Source organism: Chelonia mydas, chromosome 11 (genome assembly GCF_015237465.2).
Source record: "Chelonia mydas isolate rCheMyd1 chromosome 11, rCheMyd1.pri.v2, whole genome shotgun sequence".
In the NCBI taxonomy this organism is placed as follows: Eukaryota; Metazoa; Chordata; order Testudines; family Cheloniidae; genus Chelonia; species Chelonia mydas.
In genome coordinates, this window is record NC_051251.2 from 44,027,891 (window position 1) to 44,047,188 (window position 19,298).

At 41.8% G+C, this 19,298-nt stretch overlaps 1 protein-coding gene across 1 annotated transcript; it reads right to left on the minus strand.

Annotated features, from left to right (window-relative positions):
* Positions 1-480: 480 nt before the first annotated feature.
* Positions 481-19,297, minus strand: LOC102936040 (cytochrome c iso-1/iso-2). Its single transcript, XM_037912163.2, has 5 exons — positions 19,005-19,297; positions 15,896-16,200; positions 7,689-7,863; positions 1,894-5,397; positions 481-1,104 (listed from the first exon to the last, which is right to left on the minus strand). The coding sequence occupies exons 3-4, from the start codon at positions 7,855-7,857 to the stop codon at positions 5,249-5,251; spliced, it is 318 nt and encodes a 105-aa protein (XP_037768091.1). The 5' UTR covers positions 7,858-7,863; positions 15,896-16,200; positions 19,005-19,297; the 3' UTR covers positions 481-1,104; positions 1,894-5,248.
* Position 19,298: the final 1 nt, after the last annotated feature.

Here is a 19,298-nt window from a genome sequence, read left to right on the forward strand (position 1 = left end):
ACTGTTGTTTTGTGGCAGTGCGGCTGGGCATTTAATAAAGCCGGGCTTGCTCTACAGGGCTGCAAATCCCTGTGCCCTAAAAGGCAACAACAAAAATCTCCTGCCTGTGTTCTGGCAATCAAATAAAAAGGATTAGGTGACGGCAGCATTATTTCTGGATTGGTTCCACAAATGTTTCTCTCTGGAGGTCAGGTGGTACCTCGAAGAGAAAGGATTTGACTTTAAAGCATTACTGATCGTAGACAATGCTCCTGGCCATTCTGAGGCACTCCGGTTTGCGCATAATGACGTTGAAGTAATCTTTCTCCCTTTTTTATTCTTTCATTCTTCAGTCTGTCTATCTTTTTGACTATATGCGATTTTCACCTTACTCGCTGACTTTAGAACCTAACCCTTGCATAAGATGCAACTCCACTGTATGTGTTATGAACTAATAAAGATAATTTATTTTCAAAAAATAGAAATGTATTAAGTGGCAAAAAGGTGTAAAAACCCACAGGCAATAAAATACAAACTTTTAACACAGATTAATGGAACAGAATTTTAAAATTGGAAAGGCAGCAAACATTTCAGTGCACAAATGTAGTTCCTTGTGGCTACATATACATCAACCGTGGTTCTCACAGGTCAATGTATGTGAAGCTGTGGTTTTCCTTGCTGTCCCACAGGGGGGGACTAATAGGGGTAAGGATGTTGCCTGTGATGCCACATGGTATGTGGGGGAGGGAGAACGAAGCGAGGTGGTACCATGGAGTTCTCTAAGGACTGAAAAGGATGGGGAGTCCAGGATTTTTGGATATGTAGGTCAATGAGGGTCTGCAGCATTTCGGTCTGCTGCCTGAGGAAACCCATTATGTCCTGGTGCATCTCCCTCTCCTTTTCTTGCTGTGACTCCTGGGCATTTCTCCTGTCTGTTCTTTTTTTCTCCATGCTGTTTGCCATGTTGGCCCTCCAGGCCTTTGTTTGCCATCCAATCCAGCACTGGCTTCCAGAATCTTGCTGAACATGTCCTCCCTAGTCCTGTTCTTTCTCCTCCTCCTCCTCCTCAAGTCAGGCATTCTGTGGGTATGGAGAGAGCATCCCTCAAGGCTGCAGTGGCAGCTGCTGATAAAAACAGACAGATATATTATTGGATTTACAGACACAATGGAAAGGGAAATATAAACTTTTCAAACCTCCCTTTCCTTTTTGCCATAAAAACTTTTAGTAAGACATTGTTATTGACACTTCAGCTTTGGAGCACCTCTGTAGAGCACTTCTCTCCAGCTCAGCTCTAGTGAGCATGGCCTGCTAAGGGAGAGGGAGAAGGAATTTTGATTGCATGCAACAGTAAAATTTCAGTCCCTATACATAGGTATGTGTATAGTACACTGGCACTGAATACTGGCACTATTTTCCACAGGCAGTGGTGGTTTTAGCTGATATCGCACTCCTAAGGGTAACAAAGGCACAGAAAGCACAGCTGCTACTAGCATCCCAAAGCTGCCTGGCCCCCTGTGCCAGTAGCCTGTTTACTACAATGGTGCCAGCAAACTAATCACAGCGTGGCATGGGAAACCATCCTGTTGCTGAGGAAGAAATAAGACAGCCATTCCTAGAAGCCTTTGGGAGAGGATTGCAGAATATCTCTGAAAATTTCATTGAGATCTCTCAGGAGGATAAAGAGACATCCCTATGCACATAAACAAACTGCTCTGCATGGGCCTGCTCACCCCTAACTCAAGGGGAAAACAAAAGCAGATACCAAGCATTCTATGTTGTTTGTTTGTACTGCTACCTCTTCTCGTACAAGTAGAGCCTTGAAGTCAGTACCTGTGCCTTGTAACTTAGGCTTGAGCTGGGAACCATCTTTAAATTGAAAGTTTGTAAGGAAAAATGCATGCACACACTTACCCAAGGTCCCTTCCCCTTTACTGGGCTTGTTCATGTTCAGCTGGTGGGACTGGCTAGACTGTGGTGTAGTCTCAAACAGGTCCTGGCTCATGACATGGCTGGACTATCCCCTCCCGCCATGTCTCCCTCCTCCTCCTCCACCTCTTTCTCTTTAATGTTCACAGCAAGGGTCTCGGTCTCATCCTCCTCCAAGATATCCTCAGTGGTTTGCAGGGTGCTAGTGGAGTCTCTGCCAAGTTTGGCATGAAGCTCATTATAAAAGTGACAGGTCTGTGTGGCTCAGCACCAGATCTATTGTTGGCCTCACTGTCTCTGTGGTATGCCTGCCGCAGTTCCTTCGCTTTCCTGTGGCACTGCTGCTGGTCCCTTTCTTACCCCTTTGTCTGCATCACCCGTGCAATCTGTTTGCAGATGTTTGTTTCTGCAGCTGGTCTGTAGAGCCTCTTCTCCTCACAGGCCCAGGAAATCCAATGCTTCCTGTATACTCCAGGAAGGAGTGCCTCTAGTGCCGGAAGCCAACATGGTCAGTTGGGCAATTGCACACAAGAAGGGAGAGCTGCTAGCTGTGCTTGCCAAGGTGGCAGTCAGGAAAAGGTATTTCAAAAACATGCATGGAGTTTTAAATTGGAAATGGCTTCTGTTCTCCATGACCCCTGGGCAGTGGAATCCACAGTTGTGGCCAGAGCAGTCACTATCTCACAGAATGGGGCATTGTGGGACAACTGCTGTTGTCTGTTAGGGTTGACGTGTGCCATGTTCATTTTATATCATTATTGCAGCTTCAAAGTGTTGTACAAACATTAATCTCACAACACTTTTTTTGGAGTAAGAGTAAATATTACCTTCTATTACAGATGAAAAAATTGGGTCAGAGATGTAGCAAGTTCGTAGAAGTCTGACCCTCATAGTGTTCTTGGAAGGCCTACTCATACTTCTCTTTACATCAAAAGCAGAATTCTCCCTGTATTTAGCAGGAGCAGGATCAAGTCCTAACACTGCCAGCTTCTGGAGGGCAAGTGACATAGTGCTGTTCCAGGCAAGTTTTAAAGTGTCACTTAGAAAAGTTACAGACCCTTAATCAAATTGTCACTCCAAACTACAGGTGGCTGCATTATTTTAATAGTAGAGTCTAACACAATTAATGCAAGGTGTTCTTACCTGTAAACTGAGAGGAAGGATTGTCTGTCTGTAGCTAAAAGAACAGGTATGGGAGCAAAATCTGGGTTCTAGTTCCAGCAGTGCACAGACTTATACTCTTGACTATGTCACTTAACTGTTTGGGGCCTCAATTACTCCTTCCTTAAAATGTGGATTATAATACTTCCCCGCCTCAAAGGAGCATTGCAAGGCTTGGTTGCTAAGTGCTAGAACAATGTAGGGATTATGAGCAATACCTATATACCTGATTGGTGCTATATCAATAAACGGGAATTGTATTGGTGCTTTCTTCGTTCAACTAAGGCTGACCTCAACCATGCTGAAGTATATTTTAATTTGTTTAATTGTCCAAGGCAAGTGTTCTTAACCTGTGAGTCACAACCTGGGTGCTGGAGGGAAAGAGTAAAACAGGTTTCAGGAGGGTTACAACCATCTGCCTTTCCCCTCCCTTTCATTAAAAAAAAAGTCTAGCTCTTGTGATTGTGAAGCTTTGACCTTGGAAATGTGAACGGATCCTAAACTGCTTCAGTGATACTTGCCAGAACTTGCAGACAACCTACCCTACAAATTTTAAGATGTGAATTCTCAACCTCTGGGTCATAATGCCAGGGGGTTAAAATGATGCTACCTTTTCCATATTATTAAGAGGGATGGGAATCATGATGGGGAGGCTATGGAAAAGTTTGAGATACCCACCAAGATGGTTTTTCTCTAGCATCAATCACTGTAGTACTTAATATATATATGATGGTTACACTGTAGTGCTTAACTAGTATTGTAAAAAATGAAAGGATTTAAAATTAAATTTAGATGTTCAATATATTTTATAAGTTTTCTTTTTACTAACATCTTTAATGTTATTGGGATATATTCTGCACAAATCATCAGTGGCCAAACACATGAAAATACTGCCTTTAACGATAATGTAAGTTAACACCTCAGTATTTACAGAACCCTGGGAAGACTTAGTACTCTCAGCAGTACAGCTAAGCAGTTTGTCTAATAAAAAGATATAAAATAGATGCAGATTTCACTATTAAAGATGTACGCTCTACTGTTAATTTCCTCAATCCCCACTCCAACCTCATTTTCAAGGTTTGCCATTTGAAAGGTGCAAGATTTATAGCCCTAGAATAGGTATGGTACGGCATAAATGAGACCCTCACAGCCTGAGCCTGAAGTGCCTTAATGAAGTGAGAAAGGCAGATCAGTTTCCATGCACGTATAATTGTTGAATTCTCTAAAATACCCAAGTAAGGTATCGGCTCATGTAGTAATCCTGTTCTCCCAGGCTAAACCATTACATTTTCTATAGGCTACCAGAACAGTTGTGAGTATGAACTAAAGGTGAAAGTATTCCTGCTATTATTACCATCATTTGAGCTATGTCAGACCTTATTTGTTTCTTTATAGTAAGGGGGCTGGATACCTTAATATATTTGACTCATGGAGTGAACACATGGAGTGAAAAAAAACTATAACTGTAATGAAGAGACTGCTGATTGGTCGACAGTTTGTCCTTTTAACACACAAAGAAACGCTAATACAAGGAGTGAGCTAAAGTTTTGAAATTATTTACAGATCAAACTGTAGCTGTTCCAATCCCTTGAGCTTCACTTTTATACTAACATCTTGATACCAAGCTGACTGGCTTTTTCTCCATAGTTCAGTTCCATTGTTTGTCAACCCTTGCTCTTTTAAATTAGGGCTGAATCCTGCAAAATGCTGAGCCCCCACTGATTTTGTTGAGAATTTTGCCTAAGTAAAATCTTCAAGGAAGAAGTATTAGGGTCCACTGCTACAACCACTTACACTGTGAGTAACTGTACTAACTTGAACAGTCACATCAATTTCAATGTAAAGTTATATTTATGTATAATTCCAGATATATACCAGTATATGCAGGACTGGACCCTTCAGTTGGAAGCTCCTTGGAAAAGGGAACAGTATTTTTCTTTTGAAATATCTGTATGGAGCCATACCCACCTTTACCATCATAGAAATAGTTTACATAGTGCTCACCCTTATTTTGTTTTGGTAGTAGGCTTAGCAAAAATCAAATAAAGACTGATATTTTCAGTTGCTAAGACCAGTACCTAATAAACAAATATTAACAGACTACTGAAACATGAATACTGATAAAGAGAGATTCAAATTTTGAAACACTTTCTGACATCACAGTAGTTGTAAGAACACTTCATGAAGATGTTGCCTTTTTCAAATATGCAATAACATCTGCTCTCTCATTCTTCTTTTTAATGCCAGCAAAAATCATTTTAGTTCCAGGAATATATTTCTTAGGGTTCTCCAAATACTCCATCAGTGTATTTTCATTCCAGACAACACCTGGAAAGTTTAAACAATAATGAAGAATTGCTTACATTTTATTAATGTCATACCACTTGACTCCACAGATAGCTAAGTATATCAAGAATATTCAAGATCTCAAAATCTAGGGTATGCAGCTCTGAAAGTAAGCTACTCAGTTTATGTTCTAAATTCCAAAGGAGGAAAAAAAGAATGAGAATTAATGATAAATTAAATCCAGTTTTCATTATTGCTTGAACACATTTCACATTAAACACACAACTGTATTTACTTTTGACTCATTTTAATAATCCAGATTATATTTAGCATCTTGGAAAGATTAATGTTTAAAGCCAGTTCAGCTAAACTGAACACTTTTGAATAATGTTTGCTACTTTGAATCTATACAAATATCTTCATAATTCAAGTGCCAGTAGAGACCATGCTTTCCAGTAATGTATTCAGATTTGTGTTTTAAATCAATGTGATCTTTACTTAGGGTTGAGCAAGCTCTCTTTTTAATCCTGAGATTGTCCATTTATTGGCAAAAGTGTTCACAGAAACTGTTGATTACACACAATGGTTTTAAATTTTGCCAGCTCTTTAAAGCGTTTCCCTCTGCCAAGTCAGCAGCATTTCCATCTTCTCCAGATATGTAAACAGTTAGCTTTAGTTATTGTCTGACTCTCCTAAATATTGGGAGAGCACAGGGAAAGCAACCTGTAATTCTGTTAAAAAGATGTAGAGCTGATTATCTGCATACTGACACTCTAGCTCACACTATATTTCCTCCCACAGTAGGTTCATAAATGTTGAACATGAAGGGTGGCAATAAAGAACCTTCAGAAAGAAACAGCAGTTTCAGTGCTACTCTCTGGAATTTCTTTAACAAAAACAGGTGTGTAGCAGGGTGGCTCACCCCTTTAAAGGCCAGGAAGCCTGGGGCAGCCAGCCTTATTCAGTCAGCTCTCCTGGGCCATAATTACCTCCATTTTAACCAGAAGAGGCAGGATTAAATGGGATCAGGTGACAGCCTGAAACCAGGCCTCATAAGGGCTGAGAAAACTCCTAGAGGAGGACCTACATGAAGTAAGGTAGGTTCTTGAGGAAGGCTCTGAGACCATGAAAGGGCTCCAGGGAAGGTATCAGAAAGACTTAAAGGTAGATGAGAGGGGCTGGGAAGTGAGCATGGAGGCTGGGCTGATGAGAAGCCTAAGCAGGGTGGAAGAACCTTTTGTCTATGTGAACTCTTGTTTTGGACTTTTGTTACCTCAGCGGGGTCTGGACTAGATGTGATAAGTTGTACTGAAACAGGCTTAAAGATATAATCAACAGGGGTGCTAGAGGTGAACCCCTGTAGTGCCTTGGTCTAATGCCAACGAGTGCTAGAGCAGGGAATAGAACCACTTACAAGATGAAACAGCTTCAGTGTTAGCTTCCACCTTTAATTCTCATGGGCATATCAATGACAGATTATGGTCAACAGTACTGAAGGCAGTAATAGCAGCACCACTTATGTCTGACCTCTGTGTTCAGGAGATAAATTAACTAATATGGTTGATGTATTACGTCCTAGTCGTAAGCCATCATCAGGATGTCCACATGTACTTTATTGTAGTAATCACTTGCACTATTAGCTCACATGAGCACTTTCAAAACAGACACTAACACTGAAATACATGATTTCTTTGTAGGAATGGATCTCTATAAATAAGATCCCAGTATAAGACTGAATCCCTCCCCCGGTGGGATCCCAGTAAAACTGAAGACTCAGAGAACTTAAACTAAGAATAATATTTGCAATTAGTACCTTGACCCAAATTAGATACAATGGTGTTCATTTATGTAACAGTACTTTTAAACACCTCTTTACTTTCAAGATCATCTGTATTAAAACAGTACACATGGACATGTCAGCATATAATAATCAGAGGGCTAAAATTAGTCCAGTGCCAATAAGTGAAGAGACTATACACCAATGCAATGCCAGTAGAGAGCAGTGACCAACTGAAGCAAGATCAGACTAAAGGACCAGCATCACTCCAAGAAATAGGCACTGTCAGAGGGCAGATTTTAATGTAAAATCCTGGAAAGGATGTAAATAGCCAGATATAAAAAAACTGAGATGTGCTGGAAAAGGATACTAAAATTTCAGTTAAAAAGCACTTTGCTTCTGAAGATGTGGCTCAGGTTCATCTTGCAATACTGTCATTTAACAGCTATGAGGGTAGTTTTGTAAAGATTTTTAAGATATAGCAAGAATGGAATTAATTTTTCTTCTTTATGCTTCCAGTCCTGTACCCCATCCCATGTCGACTTTTTGTTTTTACCTTTGTTCTTGTTTGAATGAGAGTAAGAGAATCCTGCTGCTTGTCCTGTTTTGCGACCAAATAGACCCCAAAGATTTGGTCCAGTCTTGTGCGGCCCCCCTTTTTCAACTGTGTGGCACTGAGAGCATTTCTGAACAAAGAGCTTCTTGCCTTTTTCAACATCACCCATTTTGGTCTGTGACAAAGCAAAACAGAAAAATGAAATTGTACAATATTTTTGAAAAGATTACCTTTGGTTACATTTACCATCATTACCCCACTTTTACTTCTGTCTAGCAAAGTAGGAGAGAGAAGAGAGGCTCTCAAAAAAGTGTGAGGAATATGAAAGTTTTTCAAGTCCTTTATGTCATTTGCCCATTCTGTGAACAGGTTTGTTTTTTTTATTTTTTTATTTTTAATAAACTCTAGTATAGCCAGCTAAAACCATTACAGCTGAGATTCTGTGCTACCTCTTTTCGAGGTGCAACACAAAACTTGCAGCCAGAAGTAAGGGGTCTAAGATGGCTCTAAGACACTTCTTAGTACCCTTAGTACTCTCTAAAATAGACCAGATCTATAAGGAATCCACAGAGAGGTGACACATATTCAGCAGAGTATAAAAGTGGGTTTACATAAAACATGGCAACTGTGTTAGAAATTAAAGGGGCAAGAAACCTCCCCCTGAAACTGCCAGAAATCTGCCTGTGGAAAAGAAACTCTCACCTTCTGATGCAGGAAGATGCCCCATTTGTAAACCAACCTCTGTAACAGAATCGCAGATTGATCCAAGTGTCCACAAAAAAAGAAACCCTACTTGACTGGATTTTATGGATTATTTTCATTCAGTTTGTTCTGACCTCTTCTATTAGAGACTTTGGCAGATATTTACACAGAGACATCCTATCTCAAGTTACAGGAATATATCCTCTATTAGTGTAGACTTACCCAGCAACCTGAGCAGCTTCCTAGAAAACCTCTCAATCTGATAAGTGGCAGAGTCACAGCTGCCTTCTACTGGAAGAATACCACACAGGAATACCACATATATCCTTTGTGCAACAAAAACTCCGCATCCAAGTGGATAAAAGAGCACAATGGTTGATACAGGTTCTGCCACACATAGAAGAATATGCCTTAACTCTGGCCAGAACTGGAGTTGTTTCCAGGAATACTTATGGATCAATGTGCTAATCAATAAAGCACTAGATGGTGTATTAGCTGGTGTCTGCTACAGACCACCAAATCACCGTAGGAAACGAGTGACAAGTAGGTGTGTAAAGTGGTGAACTATAATGTGTAGGGGGGAAAAAGCTGTTTGATCATGGGGGACTCCAGTTTGAGTGACGCATGCTGGAGGTCTAATTGTGCCAGTACTAACACATGCTTGGAATTTCTAAATATTACATCAACTCAAAAAGTATTGCATCCAACACAGGGGATATTCAATATTAGATCTCGTCTTGACAGATAAAGAATCAGAGCTAAAAATTAATGGTAACTTAGGCACAAGTGATCATGACTTGATCATATTTATTGTGCAAACACAATAAAGTCCAGAACAATGTGATATATATAATAAATAAAAAAAAATTTTGGTGCTTTAAAAGAGCCAATTTCACAAAGCTGAAAACAATTATCTGCCAGAATAATTTAATCAGAAAAATATGACTGGGAATTGTTTAAGCACACTTTACTAGATGTCCCAAAAGCTATAAACCCCACAGTCAAAGAAGAAGGCTGTGATGGTTTAAAAAAACAACCTGGTTTATAGCTGCCTTTACTTCCCCTCTAAAAAATAACATAACATAAATGGACTAAAATGGGTGTTAATGTTAATAAGAAACTAGGACTTACAGAAAATTGATAAGGGAAGCAAAGGGACACAAGGAGTAGTCTATGGCCAGCAGAGTTAAGGACAATAAGGCGTTTAATACATGGAACAAAAGGAATCCTAATAATATAGATAGAAAAAATAAAATGATCAATAATAATGCAGATGTGTTCAATAAGTATTTCTGTTCTCTATTGGTGGTGGAAATACGACACAGTCATATCATAAGAACACTATTTCCATTCCACTAGTATCTCAGGAGGATGTTAAACAGCAGCTACTTAAGTTAGACACTTTTAAATCAGTAGGTCTGGATAACTTGCATCCAAGAGTATTAAAAGAGTCAGATGATGAACTCACTGGACAATTAATGTTGGTTTGGTTTTGTTTTTCCCCCCAATAAGCATTGGAGTACTGGGGAAGTTCTAGAAGACTGGAAGAGAGCTGCTGATATCTCAATAGTTAAAAGGTAAACAGGATGGCCTGGATAAGTATAAACTTGTCAGTTTGACATCAATCCCAGCCAAGATAATGGAGCTGGTAAAGAACTTGATTGATCAAGAATTAAGAGGGTTATATAACTAATACCAATCAATATAGGTTTATGGAAAATAGATTTTGTCAAGCTAGCTTGGTGGTTTGTGTTTATAGTTTTGGTTTTTTAAATGAGATTACAAGTTTGGTTCTGTGCTGGGGATGCAGGCTCTGGGGTGGGGCTGGGGATGAGGGGTTTGGGGTGGGGCTCAGGACTGGGGCAGGGGGCTGGGGATGCAGGATCTGGGGTGGGGCTGGGGATGAGGGGTTTGGGATGCAGGAGGGGGTTCCAGGTTTGGGGGGGGCTCAGTAATGGGGTGGGGGGTTGGGGTGCAGGAGGGGATCAGGGCTCTGGGCTGGGGATGCAGGTTCTGGGGTGGGGCTGAGGATGATGGGTTTGGGATGTCGGAAGGGGCACTGGGTTGGGGTGGGGCTCAGGGCTGGGGAAGGGGATTGGGGCATGTGGATGGGGCGTGGGCTTACCTCTGGCAGCTCCCGGTCAGTGGTGCAGCAGGGGTACAAAGGCAGGTTTTCTGCCTGATCTGGCACCGCAGACCGCACTGTGCCCTGGAAGCAATAGTTCCTGGCCAATGGGAGTGCGGAGACAGTGCTCGGGGCAGGGCAGCGCACGGAGCCCCGTGACCCCCCCCGCTTAGGAGCTAGACCTGCTGCTGGCTGCTTCTGGGGCACAGCGCGGTGTGAGAACAGGTAGGGACTAGCCTGCCTTAGCCGAGCAGCACCACTGATAGGACGTTTAATGCCCAGTGCTTTACATTCTGTGACCCAGTACTGAGTAACAACCTGCAGTCTGAAAACCACTGCCCAAGGGCTAGTCATCTACCATCAGAATTGCCTGGGGCTACTCAAGTGCTATGTGGTGAGGCACAGACTGAGGGACTCTTTCCACACAGATGAACCCCTGAAAAGAGAACAAATGTTAAAAGCCTAGCAATGCAAGCCTAACCCAACAACCACTTGGGCAAGGCAATTGTTCTCAGTCCTGACACCAACAAGTTTGCTCAGGACATGGTCACTATCCTAAACCACCACAGGTAGAACGCTTGTAGGAGACAATTGTTCCAAACTTCCAAAGGCCGACAAACTTTGGAATAGCTGCTTCAAATCCTAGACTTATCTCAGAAGTGGAAAAAAGGCTTCAAAAGCGGTTGCCACTAAAATCTGAAACAAAAGGCTCCATGTAATTGTCCTCATTTTAAAGAAGGGGAAACTGAAGCGGAGAGGTGAAGTACTTTGCATAACTAAAGATGGATATGATGGAGCTTCCTAAAGGAAGGATGCATCCTAGAAAGAGCTGGAACAGCGATAGCAATCAAGTAAGCATCTCCTGCAGGGAGCACCTTCACTAACCACTCAGAAAGGAACTGACTGAAGATGTTCTAGATGGAGTTGAGGTTGTGACAGTTGGAAAGGAATGAAGGGGAGATATTCTTTCCCAACTGCAAATGCCTCCGAGTGTCAAAACTCTGAGAATTGGAGTTCCAAACTTGGAAACAGACTAGAGTGTGGGAATCTGATGTGTATGATTTCTCTGTAGAATGCTTGTTTGACCACCCTTAAAAATATTGGTCCAAATCTCAAACCTATATAGTAGCCAAAAGACTTCATGAGAGTTTCCTCATGAAATTTTCTTTGACATCTTACATTGATGGAGGGAGGGCAGGTTTTACAACTATACTAGTTTCTGTGCAGATCTCCCAAACTGCTTATATTGTATTACTCTGCAGGCTTGGAATAGAGGAGCCAGCCTAACATCCTGCTATCCCATAAATGGATCCACAATCCTCCAGGGCTCTCCAAAGTTTCCAAAGGGAAGGTACCATAGAAGATGCTGATAAATAGGGGAAGACTCATGTGCAGAAAAGTCCCCAGTCACTTGTGGATCATCAGGGCACAATGTGGCCCTCTGTATTGGTCTTTACCTACCTACCAACTTTCCTTTTTCCACCTGTAACAGGAGGACTGTTCACAGTTTCAAGTGCAGACATACAAAAAATAAATTAAGAAACACAATGAAGTTCAAACTTACAAGAGATGCCAATCAGAGTTAAGGTTTAAATTTTTTTTTTTTTTTTCAAAAGCACTAATTCTGGCCTAACCCTGCTCCTACCAAAGTCAACCAGTTTTGCCATTGATTACAGTGGAAGCAGAGTTAGGCCAGAGTTAGTGCGTTTGAAAACCTCAACGTGATTATGCAGAGATGGGCCTTATTCAAGGCATCTGTTCCCTGCTTTTAAGTCATACTCAATTTACTTTACTAATAAAAGGAAACTGACTACAGTAGGCACTAGAAAGCTACTATAACTATGAATAAGCAAACCATTTTATTTTGTCTCAGACAGCAGGAAAATTGTCAGCTAATTGTGGAATTAATTAATTGTGGAAACTGTTACTGGTGATTATATACAAGATTTAAAAACAAGCTGTGGGTTTTTGTTCTGTTTTCTCCCACATTGAGTCTGTAGCATTGGCAGTTAGAAAAAGTAACTTTTTGACATGTGAACTGAAGAAATCTGTAATTGAAGTAATTTTAAGAGAATACAGAACCACACACAGTGGATTGATTTAAATCAAAATAATTTAAATTGCTGATTTTTAATTATGACTCTAATTCACCAAGCAGAAAACCATGATTAATTTTCTTTTCATTTGTACCTTTGTTATTTTTTTGAAAGAGAGGTTGATTCTCATTGATTGGTAACAAAGAATATTGATTTGCAACTAAATACAGTCTTTACACTAAATGTGGTGCTTTTTATTTTATTTTTTTTGCTAAGCAGGAAGATTATAAGATTAATTGCTTGTGTGTATATATATATATATATATATACACACAAGCAATTATATAACTGTTATTCAGATTCTTAATTTTTACATTGTTAGAAAATGTGTATATATACACACTTTTTTTTACTTGTGACTTTTTTTCCCCCGTCAAGCTCTCTTTGGATGTAAAGGCAAATTCTGTTAAATACACAAACAATTTTCTTACTAAATAAAACTACCTTAAAGGTCCTGGATACAAAAATATATCTTGCACTTAAAACTGATTTATTAAACAAAGGAAATATCTCTGTTGTGAATTTAAGTGATTGTTCAAGATTTTAGACCTAGTAGATCTCATCTTCACACCTAGTCTTTTTCAGAGGAAAACAAACTTTCTTGCCTTTTTTCCCCTCCAACTCCCATTTGATTTCTTAACTTTGAATGAACTAGTCATTGACCAGAACTACTTAAGTGAAGAAAATACTCTCTCTGTACCTGCAGAAGAGGCTACTGCTGTCAGAAGCTAGTTTAGCACTTCAACAAGATCTTGTTCCAGATGCTTAGCTGGTGACTTCTACCAGTTCAGTGGTTTAACTTTCTTTAAAACTTGGCAGCAGATATATACTGCTTAATATTATTTAATAGACTGTAGTAAGCATAGGCCTTAACACAGGCTGTCAATTTCAAATTTAATTGTATTTAAATTTATTTTTAAAAACAAACCTGTAACTTAAATAAAATCCAACTTTTGAACAAAAAATCCATTTTAAAATGGATTTTTTTTAACCACCCTGACCACACAACATGTTTATAGTAATTCTTCTGACTCTAACCCATTTTAATCCAGCACAATTTAACTCCCATGTTGTTTGCAATGGAAAGCAGTAGCTTTCCTCTGATATGCCAGTGTTTCAAAGGAACATCAAAGTGACATAGCTGGCACATGCAGGGAAGGTACCTCAGGTTCTGCTCATGCACAGACATTACGGAAGGTAAGGGGACTCTCTTCTGAGTCATTAATCTAATCCCTACCATAATTCCCCTACTTATTTTTTTAATATAAAAAAACTCTTTGAATAATCACCACAGCTGGAAACACTTCAGTTTGACAGAGCTGGGAACTGCAACAGCTGATTAAGTGACTGGCAGCCTTTACCTTCAGTCCAGAAACTGATTACTTGAGTCCCTGATAGATAAGGTTACATTCCAGCTGAAACTAGAATGATAAGAAATGTTGTCTTTAAAGGGTCCCAAAACTGTACATAAACAAGAATAAAATATTAGTCTTAATTACCATCCTAGTTTAAATTAAACTGAAGCTGACACCTAGATAAAGTTAAAAATTACAGAACGCAATAGGCAATTCACAATTAAGCAGAATGAGAGGGAAAGAAGAGTCAAGTATGCATGTCAAATCATATTTCATCACTAGTCTACTTGTAATTGTTTCTATAGCCAGAAAATCAGTATAGACTTTTAAAAATGTTTAATTAAAATTTTAAAAGAGAATAAAGCGTGATTCCCCACACTTTAGTTGACTAGCTCTTCAGGAGAAGGACTGTATGTTGAGCACATCACTGGTACTTAAATATAGGGTAAAAGTAAGTTGAATTCTAAACAATTTCATTTGCAAACAAGCAGCACATGTATGATTTTTACTGTGTTATGGCTGAAGAGTTTATGTAGGACTTTAAGTGTGCTCTTTATGTTCTGCAAGTAAGGAAGTTCCCATTAAAATTATATGAACAATTATGCTGAAAACGTTTTAAAAATGATGCATAACGTGCCTGAACAAGGGCAGGGAAGAGGTGAGAAACACAACCAACTCTGTGAAAGGTGTAAACCTAAAGGGGGGCGGGGGTGGGATTATATAAAGTAGTACCACCAGGTGGAAGTAGCCGTAACTGGTAGGAATTAAGTAAACTTCTGACTGCATGGCAGGAAGATTTTCCTGCTGGAGAGATGTATCAAGCTGTGCAATGATTACAGTGATCCCTTTTCATGGGATGTTAAGCCCTGGAGCACTAGCATGTGGCAGGAAAACATTGGGTGCCAGTCCCTGAAGTATAGGTAATCTCCCCCCCCCCCCCAGTCCTGCAAGGGAGACCCTACAGGAAGTCCCTCGCAGGCAGAGCACAGGGAGGTGCCTATGGACGCTCCCTAGGGTTCCTGTTCCACCAAGATCCCGCACCCCGGGCACAGCTGGGCCTCCGCCTCAGAGCTGACAGGTGGATCCCCTTCCAAAGCTTCCTCGCCCATGCCCATGCCCATGCCCGCACCCGCCCGCAGCGCCCAGTCCCCGCCTACGCTACCGCCCGCAACGGGCCGCGCCCTCAGGAGTGGTCATCCCACCCCGCCGCATGAGCCCACTCCCCCGGTACCTCCCACCCGCAGATGGGCCCGCCCCTCGCCGCTCTCACTGGCGGGAACAGCCCCAATAACTAACCCCGCAGCCACTTCGCACTCTCTGCCCGTTCCGGGGGAAGGAGTGTGCGTCACAATAGAATCATCCAATCACAGACCGCATAATTCAGCACTCCGCCTGCTGATTGGTGCACCCATGGCCCCGGAGGCGGGCCTTAGGCTACCCCAGCCTTTCCTATAGAGACTGGAACCTACCATCTGCGTCGCCAGGTGCCGCCGTTAACGGCACTTGGAAAGTAGTGTCTTCTCTGCCCAACTGCCTGTAGGAGATGTAGTGATCCTATTGGCTCCTACTAAGCTCTTAGGAGCCCTTCTCCCCCCCACCCTCCGGAGCTCTGTCCTGAGAATTCGTGCCCACGGGCAACAGGACCTGTAGCCATCTCCCTATGACACTAAAGTTTTGTTCTGAGGAGGTGGAATGCTATCCATCATCCTCAGCCTATGGGATGAAGAGGGGAAACCAAAATATGTAGCATAGGGAGCATCTCAATGAGTGATGGACGTTGTATTAAAGTCTGTTAGATTTTTTTGACAGGAAAAACCTTCAGACACCAGCGCCTGCCTCTACTAGAACTGGGGAGTGGGGCAGATTGCACTAAGCCCCCCCAAAACACACTTTGTCTCTCATTCCCAGCTTCTTCCAAACCATACCCACCTGCAAGCCAGTCAGTAGGGAAATCCATTAAGTCTATTTTAAAGCTTCTATATAGATGCTCCAGAGGAAGGGAAGTGTATCTTTCACAGGTTAAATATGTGCCTTAGTCCGTCCTCATTCCTGCCAGAGCACATTGCCAGCACCCATGATGGTAAAGAAATCCCTGTGGGTAGGCAGGAAGAAGCTGCTGTTACTCCTGCTGCAATACGCTCTCCAGGTATCTCAAGCCAACAAAAGGATCTCCTCCCTCTTTTGCAAACAGTCAGCCATTATGGTAATGAGGTTGGAGCACCCAGCAGGGGTATCTAGGGCAATAAAAGACAAGAGGAGTGAGAGAGGGAGCATGTAGGGAGGGCACTGGGGAATCTCCCTGACAGGAGGAAGTGGCAGGACTCCTACCATTAGACTGGACTAGATGATACTGCAGAGACCATTCTGCCAGGCCCTATGAATGTAGGACAGGGCCATAGCTGGAGCAGAAGTGGGCCTGGACTTTGCATTGTGCTGCTGCCCAGATGCAGGACATGGTCTGGTAATTTTCTGCTGGTCCCTGACAAGAGCCGGAGGTGTCTGTAGCAGAATAGAGTCAGAAAGTACATTCGATCAGGATTTGCTACTAACTGACACTGTAGTGTTGGGGTTTTTGTGTGTGTGTTGGTTTGTTTGTTTTTTGTATCCCCATAAAAATGCATCCCCTTCTTCGTAGATATAGGACTAGCACAATCTGACAGAATCTGCTGCCTCTCGCCTTTCACATTCCTTAATCCTTGTGACATTAATTCTGAATTAAATTTTAACCTCTGTTCCCTGGGGCTGGCAAGAGCCAGTGGGAGTGGTTTAGTAACAGCATTGCTATAATAAGTAGACCAGAGAAAACCAAGACTGCCTTAGTTTGTGGTGTGTTGTGTTCCACAGATTTGAAATTCAGAATTTATCTGCATGCACTCCAGCTGCATTCACTATGTTGAGTGTAGTTGTATTGAATGATGGAAGGATTAGTGAGAGCAGGTTGGCAGATCTATCACTGTGATGTGACAAGAGGACCATGCGTACCTTGATGGTTTATGCCTTATTTCAGCACCAAGTTCTGGGTTGTGTCAGCAGAGGTGCATTAGAGGGTCCTCTGGCCATGAGGATTGACAACACTCCTGTGGCATACATTATAGTGGTCTCTGGGCATAGTGAGGGGTAAGTTAAGGCAGTATCTTAGAAGAAATCCTCAGGACAAGGGTGAAATGGTGATAAAATTTGCAAACCTGTTGTGGTTTGTGTGGTGTACACTCAGTGTTTGAGTGTAGACCAAATGTAAGTAGCTCCTCTTTGCTATGCCAGACCTTTGCTTTGCTACAGATTTTCTGTGATTTTAGGCAAGTTCCATAGTTTCTCTTTACCTCAGTTTCCTAGCTATAAAATGGGGCTAATAGGACTTCCCTACCTCACCGGGGTGTAGTGAGCATAAATACATTAAAAATTATGAAGCATTCAGGTCCAAATCCACAAAAGGAGTTAGGCTGTGTAATAGTAAGCATTGCAGCACCTACATTTTAGGTGCCTAAACACACAGGGGAATCAACAAACCCGCAGGTAGGTGCCTGGGCTCCCTACGGAATGGATTTGAAGAGATAGGCACCTGAGAATGGGATCCACAAAACCCAGCAGATTAGGTAGAGAGCTGCCTAAACTAGCCAGTAGCAGATGGTGAGGAGAGGGGTGTGGCCTAACCCTCCCCCTCTTAGGGAGTTAGGTGTCCTATTGCTTCTTGAGATTCACAGTTAGGAAACCCCTCCTGGAGTCAAATATCTAAGTGGTCTCTTGAAACAACAGTGGTGGTGCATACCTAACAGTACATAAAATGTGGAAGGAGATAGAAATATCCTTTAGCTCAGCAGTTATAGAATTCACCTGGGATGCAAGAGATCCACCATCTGAGAAGGAATTTGAACATGAGTTTCCTGTCTCTAAGATGAATGCCCTAACTACTGGGCTATGGGATATTTTGATTTAGGTCTTTGTATCTCCGGTTAAAGCTGTTCCACTGTGTATAAACAATCAAAAATGCATTCAGCCAGAGAGAGAGAGTGAGAATGACTTGGTAGTCTAGTGGGAGTGTTTTCTAGTGAGGTTCCATAGGGATGAGTACTAGGCCTGATGCTATTCAATATTTTTATCTATCACTTGAAAGTAAATACAAAATCACTGCTGATAAAATTTGCATACAAAGATTGGAAGAGAGGTAAATGACGACAGGGCAGTCATACAGAGTGATCTATATTGTTTGGTAAGCTGTGCCCATTCAAACAAAATGTTTTTAATACAGCCATATGCAAGATCATACAGCTAGGAACAAAGGGCCAGACTTCCAGAGGTATTTAAATGTCTAAAAATGCAGACAGGTGCCTAGTGGAATTTTCAAAAGCGCTTAAGAAGGCTAGATACCTAACCCATTAATTTCAATGGGACTTAGGCACCTAACCTGCTCAAATGCTTCTGAAAATAATTTTAGAAGCTAGATCCACAAAGGGATTTAGGTGCCTGTTTGCTACTTTATGTGCCCAAATCAAAAACTGAGATCCTCAAAACCCCCACCGAGCTTCCCCCTAACCCTGTAGAAATGCCTAAATTCCCTGGGTACCTAACTTTATGCTGGTGAGCATACGCAAAGCCACCTTAGTCCTGAGGCCCAGCTCCTGCCTAAAGCCTGGTGGGATCCTCCAGGTGAATGATCCCCCTCCTCTTACATGCAATCTACCTACCAGATTGGGCCCTGAGACTTTGTAAAAGTGCTGTGAGATCTACTGCTGAAAAGTACCACTTAGAGAGCTGAGTATTTAATATTAAATAATACATTAAATAACATTCATCTGCACAATGTTAATCAAGATAAATGATGGTGTGCTAAGAATAAGCCATAAAACCATAACGTTTAAATAAATAAATAAATGGAGCGAAACAGAAAATGAAGCACCATTCAGGCTCACAGAACAGCAACTAGGACACATCTGGGAGCTGCTCTGAGACTCACTGCAGACATTTGACACCTACACAAACTCTCAATTATTTTAACCACCAACAACCACATATGAAATTTTTTAGGAGGGTGGATGTGTACCTTTTTTTTCCACTGAAGAATATCTCCTTTGCCAGGGCAATGCATTGTATCAGCTCGAGAAGAGTGGCTGTATCTAGTCACTGGGCTGCCTTTAGCACCACACCCGGGGAATGGGGTGTTGAGCTGGACCATCCAGCAGTTACACAAGCCCCTGTGCCACCCACACCCCGTTTTGGCACCTGTGCAGCGGGCTCCCTGCCTCTAGTGACTCTCATCCCGCGCTACCCCCCCTGGCCTCCACCACTATCTAGCAGCGCATCTTCCCCTTGCATGACGCCGGCTCCTGCCCCTCCC